Source organism: Balearica regulorum, chromosome 1 (genome assembly GCF_011004875.1).
Source record: "Balearica regulorum gibbericeps isolate bBalReg1 chromosome 1, bBalReg1.pri, whole genome shotgun sequence".
Classification (NCBI taxonomy): domain Eukaryota; kingdom Metazoa; phylum Chordata; class Aves; order Gruiformes; family Gruidae; genus Balearica; species Balearica regulorum.
In genome coordinates, this window is record NC_046184.1 from 122,533,960 (window position 1) to 122,541,348 (window position 7,389).

Consider the following 7,389-nt stretch of genomic DNA (forward strand, 5'->3'; position numbering starts at 1 on the left):
CAAGATAGGTGTGAAACTACAGGACTGGAAGTTGTATACATATACCTATATGCATTCATAGTGAGCACGATAATGCATCAGCTTCTGCAATTATCTGAACCAATACTAAAATCTGCGGCCTAGCTCAGGTATGCATTCACCTCAGACTCACAGCCCATCTGCTTAATTCATTTCTGCAGAAGCTAAGTCCTTTACAGCAGTAACTAGGTTTTTTTACACAACTATTTTAGTACTCTCAAACTACTAATACACACATTTTCTTCCCTTTCAGTTGGTTGAAAATATTGTGAAATCTCTCACATTACCCAAAAATTGTATCAGTTGAAGACCAAGAGCAACAGTAGTTGTTCACTAATCAGAGATCAATCTGAAGTTTAACTCATGAATCCTTAAGGTTGGAAACCAAAGCTTCATTTCTCCACAGAACGTAACTTTGCCTGATTCTCAGTGGGATAAAGAACAATAGTGGGCTATGGCATATAGTTCTGGTGCTGGAAAGTCTTGTGACAAATGTTAATCAGCATAAAATCACTATATAGCTATAAACATTTTCCATGAGTCTCCTTAATTTTCTATCATCTTACTAATGTAATGAAAACAAATGGTTCTACACATAGTTATCCAAGTATGAAACATCTACTCTTTTCTAAAGTGGTATAACAAACATATGGTATAGCTTTTAGATGACGCTCTCAACACTTACTTCAGATGGTATCAACACTTGCATACAGGCTTACCTCTGTAATTATCAAGTCCATTCAATCCACTATAGTGAACAAACAGCTATAAAGGCTGGCAAGAGACAGAGCACCACGGTCTTCACGAGCAAAAAGCACACCTGAATGCTAGGTATAGACAAAAGCTTTAGTTTGCCTATTTCTTCTTCACATACAGAACCCGAGATTACCTGTGTATTAATTTGAAAGCTAGAGTCCACAAGTATCGTGATCCACAAATGGATCAATGGAAGGTTTTCAGTGGTTAAATTACTGAAATGGAAGGAAAAAATTGTGTCCTGTATTTGACACAGGTTTTCTTCACACTTTCAAAAATTAAATTGTCAGAACTTCTATTCCTTAGCTGCTAAAATACAGTAATATTTCTTTTTCATCACAAATTGCTGTCCACTGTGTCTGTTTGATTATTAAGTCAGTAGGGCATGGATTATCTTAAGTCTATGCATATGTATCGCTTAAAGAAATGGACCACTTCAGCCTTCACACTCAGTAGACCAGTTCTCAGAAACCACAATATGTAACATTTATTCCATAAGAAACATGGAAAGCTCCTATAACAAAGAAAAATCTTATATTGTATTCCCTATTAATAGTCTCCTGATAGAGAACGTAAAGCTTACAGAAATGCAAATACCAATGTTAGCTGTCCTGCAATCTTAACTGCACTTCTACAGAAGCATGTTGTTTGTAGAGATGGGGTCCATCCCTGCCTTTTTATTAGCATATTAAAATGACAACTGTAACATTTGTAACTTCATCGATTTCCTTGCTTTTGGGAAGTAGTAAAAACACTGCACTTTAAACTCAATAAACATCTAAAACATTCAAGAATGTATGTTCTGAGCAACAAAAAACCCCACACCTATTTCAAAGAAATATGCCTTCAATACTAGTTTTGAAAATATCAAAACATGCCAAGTATCTCATATGTTAGCAAAAAGTACTGTGTAATGTCCATTTAAAAAAAAAAAAAAAAAAAAAAGAAAAGAATTGGGTTTAATACCAGATAAAGTACAAGTCTTTAAGTACCAGGATACATAAATATCATATAGACCAGAATTGTCATTTTGAAGTATAAACATGGTACAACCATGAAGTATAGAATATGTAATCTATTACACCTTAATTGGATCCTACAAAACCCTACGCTATTAAAGTAAACCCCAAATTGCATACAGAAAAATACTGATCTTAAAAAAAATCTATACATCCACCCCAATTATCCAATAAACACATGTAACAATTTTTCTTCAACTCTTAGCAATTTTACTTCAATCTTTCCACTTCCAGACACCTTCAAAAATGGCTAGAAAACCAGCTCTACCCATAACACAATTTACAAAATTTTAACCAACTTCAACTTGTTCCACATTAACAGAGAGTATGCTAGATAATAAATAAAAATAAATGCAGAATGTATTAAAAAGAAACCACATAAAGAAAGAGCTCAGATAAATTTACAGAAATTGGAGAGGCTGCCCACTTCCTGGAATGCTTTATAAATGTCTCATGGTACCAATTCCCAGTTTCTCAATTCCCAGCACTGCCATTATATAAAGGCAAACACTAAAATTCCTTTTAAAGCAATATTTGTTTTGATGAAAATAAATTAAGCCAAAACATTTCCAAAGTTATTTTAAAAAAGGTAACTTTACTACACTTAGACTAATCTGCTAAAATGTTTTCCTGCATAATTATTTTTCAAGCAGTCTGTTATAATTAAAACTGAGGATATTTAATTATAGATTAGCAGAAAATTAACATTAATGTCAACACTAACGGGACAAAGTCAATATATACCAATTCACACTGTCCAGAACTATTTTTAAACAAGCAACACCTACAATTATAAGAAAGATGAAAAAATACTGTCACTGTGCACTTATTTTGTATCCTTAATAAAAGCACAGATAACCACTTTGTTAATTTTGTCAATACACACGGCCTTTACACAAAGGAAATATCATTTTTAAAATCAACTGGAAAACAAAAGGGCTGCAAAACCACAAAAGGTAACACAGAGAGCAAAAACTGGCATATCGCATGCAACTACTTCATTTCTCTTCAAATTGACTTCAGTATCAATACTTTTAAATGGAAAAATGCTTCAAATTTTTACTACTGGATATGACAAAAATTATTAAACTCAACGAATAAGAATTAACAAGCATCTTTTACACAATACCTTAGATCAGCTACACCAACCTAAATCTGTAGAGAAGCCAAATAATTATAGCTTATGAAACCAAGGTTTATCACTGAAAGAAAGTCAACTTTGGCTAAACAGTGGAAGTATCATTAAAAAAAAAAAAAGAAGGAAGGAAGGAAGAAAGAAAGAAAAAGGAAATGCTTTGCAATTCACTTCCAATACAATGGATGTTCTCCCCCTCCCCCCCCCCCCCCCCAAGTAATCTTTAAGCTTCACCTCCTGAAACGTCTTCCCGGGAGAAAGAGACATCAAGATAACAGCAGGGTTCTTGGTTTTGGTTTGGGGTTTTTTGCTCCTTCACATGAATGTTCTTGTCAACTACAGAAGCATGATAGTGAGGACCTTCTCCTATACAAGACTGGCTACATTGGATTTTCAGCATTTCAAACAGTTTGAAAGGTGACCTCTCTTTCAATTTCCCTCTCCTCTCCCCCAAAACCACACACTAGCTGCAAACTATGATTCCCAAGCTCCTTTTCTGCAAAACAAACAAAATTTTTGACAACAGAAAATTCTATTCCTCTGTCATGCATACTAACAACATGTACACCATTACGGGGAAGTTTGATTTCTTCTGGCTTATCACACATCCAATACATGGAGCAACAATACAATATGCCTGACCTTTAGTCTATATCTTCAATAATTCATAAAATTGTATAGATCTGATGTCTTATCTGCTCTTTTGATTTGCTACACCCAGCAGCAGGACTCGGTTTAGTTCACAATACTACAGCCATACATCCTACAAAGCAAAAGCTACCAAAAAAGGGGGACTGCAGTCCAGACCTGGAGCATGAATAAAACCTACAACCGTGTTAAAGCTCCAGACACGAAGCTTCCTCCATCCGTGAAAGACATCCTAGATTTATTCTTATTAAGCTCTGTCAGGGTGTGGCTTCATTAAACCAGACTTCCCACTGCAAAGGCTTCACAAAATCTCCAGGTCAGCCTGCAAGTGGCTTAAGCCAACACGCTGCCTCCTGATGAGTGAGCCTCAGTAAAAACGATAGTAGTACCTTCTTGTATAGAGGCACCAAATTTAAGCCCACACAGAATCCTGCTGCTGCATAAGTACCTGTGTGGATAACGGAGCGGGTCCCTCAACGCTTCCAACCCAGGACCTCACCTTCCCCCCCGAGTCAGTGTCCTACCACCTTAACCACAGGCAACCAGGGAACACTGTCAGGCACTGAACAGAAGAGACACTGCTACAGCCTGCCTTTTTTAAAAGGTGCAGTAGTGGGTGTACAATTCTCGCATCAAGGGGAGGGCCAATAAATTTTTGCCTTTGTGAAGGATTCCTGTGGAAACACGACTCAATGGGTTTCCTTACCTGCTATACTTGCACATAAATCTCATGTTACTTTATAATGCGCTGGCTTGTAGATTCTGAAATCAGTCAGTTAGGGTTTCATAATTATGGAGTCTAGGGTCTTTGTTAGCTGTTGTTGCTCCATACACAAAAGGGAAGATTTTGTTACTATTACTGTAAAACCTATTAATTACATGTACATACAATATGGCCACACTTTCTACCATAAAAATTGTTACATAAAATTAAAGTGATTTGCTAGATTAATTACTCTAAACCTTCCTGTACAGTATAGACTGTATGCAGCTTCACACATACAGAAAAGAAATTAAGTAACAAACATCTTAAAAATAACAACTTCTTACTTATGGATAACAGTAATTGAAGCACGTGCACATTCCCTGAAAGTAAAAAGCATAAACAAAACTGAAGCTGGTTCAAGCCAAGAAATTCCTCTCAAACAACTTTGCACTGAACAGTAACATTTTAATCTTTCTACTTCCTTAACAATCTACTTTTCTCTAAGACAAGTTTTACAAAGAACGTGCTTTGTGAGTTAGTGTGCAATTCATAAACGTCCAAAACACTATCAGAAAACTGAGGTGAAATAGTAAAATATATTTTGTTATTGGATTTTATTATTTTTTTTTTTAGTATTTGCTGTATGGATTCATATATTGATAGGAGAACATACAACAATATTTCTAGAAATATACTTCAAAACTATCAAAATGCCCCACAACTTCATTCGTCTCAGACTATATACCAAAACTTTAATCAACTGGCATAAAAAAGAAAATGCATTATATGCAAGAAAGGAGTCAAAACTCAACTAATACACTAAATTGCTGCCTGCATTACTTATTTTTACAGTACATAAAATAAAACCTAACATAGTGATGTTATGCGACAGATGATCTAACTACATATGATGCTTTTATTTGCTATCTGGCATCCTTAAGCTATATCCCATATATGATTCTCTCTAATATTTCTTATAGCATCAACAGCATTCACAGAGCAGACATTAATTCTGGTCCACTAACAGTTAACGTACATTATTTAACTGGTCTGACATATCACTCCCCTACCTTTTTGATTTATCGGATGAAGTACTTTTATAAATAACTCTGAAAATCCAAAGGAAACCACAAGATTTTTAAAAATATAAGCACAAAGAAAAGTGTACCTGTTTTTCCTTCCATCCCTCCCCCCTCCCCCCACGTCCTGACATTGAGCTTTTCCAATCATGCCAGAAATAAACATCCAAACACAAGTGAGGGCCTAGGCTGCTGAATTCAACACACTTTAGAGTCAGGTCTTCAGATCAACCAAGACCAGCAATAGAAGAAAAAAAAAAAATCTTCACATGAAAATATCAGCGTACAACACGGGCACAACAATAGGATGAACAAAGTGTCAAATGCAACGCTTCTGACAGGAACAAGTCTGAAACCAGGAACCAGAAGAACACAGTCCCCTGCTTCAACCGCGTGATATTTTAAAAACAGTTCGACGTATTCTGTTACACAAATGTTTTCTTCGCGTTTAGTCTTTAAATACAACTGGCAGACGCAGCCTGCACAGCCTTTGTCAACAGCTTACGGATGGGCAGCAGAATGTGCTACAGGTTGATAAGGAGGACACCGGTGCTGCAAACGCCCTGCCTGCAGCAGGAAAGCACCCAGAAAGAACTTGCAATGCGCAGGAAGAGTTTCCCTCAACGTTCACCGGGGGCTTCACGCTCCAGACGACGTGCATATTCGTTCCCGGTATTTGTTTCGTGTTTACCTCCCCCCCCCCCCTTTCTCTTTCTCCTCCCTGTCCGGCCATCTTGGGCCGACAGGAGCAGCCATTACTTAACTAAATGACAGGGCCAACAACTTTTCACAGAAACAAACATCTCTCTCAGAAGGCCGGGCAGGCTCCAGCAACCTGCGGGCCGTCCCGCTCCCTGTCAAGCGGTCCGGCGGCGGGGGGCCCGACGGGCGGGACACGGCTCTCGGCGAGGACCTGGCACGCTGGAGGCAGCCGGGCCCACAGAGTAAACAAGTCACTCGGCGAAGGGCTCCGGGAGCCGCTCAGCGCCGCGCCCGCCCCGCCGCGGCCCGCCCCGGGCCCCCCGCTCCCTCTGACTCCGGGTCATCTTCCCCCCCCCCGCCGCGCCGCGAGGCGCACCCGCCGCCCAAGCAGGGCGCGCGCAGCCGCCGGCCCCCGCCGCGCGGGGCGAAAATCACGAGGGAGGGTCCGGGGAGAGGCCAACGTCAGCAGCGCCTCGCGCGCGCCCTCCTCCCCCCCCCCCGGCCTCCTCCTCCTCCTCCTCCTCCCCCTCCCTCCCGCGCCCCCTCCCCCGCCCCGCCGCTTGGCGTTTGCTCCCGGCCCCAGGCTCCGGCCCCGGCGCGCGGGCACTTCCCCGTCCCGGGGCCGGACGGACCCCCTTCAAAGTGTCCGGAGCGGAGCCCGCACGGCCGCGCTCCCTTCGTCCCACACCCGGCCCCGCTCGGCTCCCTCCCGCGCGGGGGGGCCCGCGCTGACTACGCGGGGGGAGGGGGAGGTGGGGGGGGTGAGGGAGAAGGGGCAAAGGCGGCGGCAACGCGTGGGGAGACCGCGGCGGGGGGCGAGGCGGAGCGCCCTGCCGCCTGCGGGGACGTGCACCCGCGGATGTGGCGGTGCCCCACACGCACGCACACACAGACACACACACGCACCCAGATGCACACTCGCACGCACACACTCACCGTGTGGACCCGGGGGACCGGAGGGAGGGGGCGGCTGGGCCGGGCCGGCTCCTTCCCCTCCCCCCCCTTCCCCCTCCAGCCCCGCTCCACATCCACCCTCGCGCTTACCTTTAACAGCAAGGCCTTCGTTCTGGCGCCATCTTCATGAAGCCTCAGAAATCCGAAGAGTCGGCTGCAGAAGGGGAGCGGGCGGGAGGGAGGGGAGAGAGGCACAAGCGTTAGCGAGAGTCAGCCCCCCGCACGGGCAGGCAAGGCAGGCTCGCTCCCGGCGGGCAAGGGCAGAGCGCGGCGGGGGCCGGGAGCCCGCACACGGGCACACACGCACTCCCGAGCGGGGAGCCGCGGGCAGGGGAGGGGGGGGACACGGAGGGAGCGCGGGCCGAGCCGGGA

The 7,389-nt window shown here is 43.2% G+C and overlaps 1 protein-coding gene across 13 annotated transcripts in view; it reads right to left on the reverse strand.

Annotated features, from left to right (window-relative positions):
- KDM6A (lysine demethylase 6A) overlaps positions 1–7,389 on the reverse strand; it is a 159,908-nt gene that overhangs the window by 151,443 nt on the left and 1,076 nt on the right. For all 13 annotated transcript variants that reach the window (XM_075773662.1, XM_075773647.1, XM_075773672.1 and 10 more), the window contains exon 2: positions 7,108–7,171. In XM_075773662.1, coding sequence (XP_075629777.1) covers positions 7,108–7,171 — 64 coding nt within the window. The remainder of the gene's footprint in view (positions 1–7,107; positions 7,172–7,389) is intronic.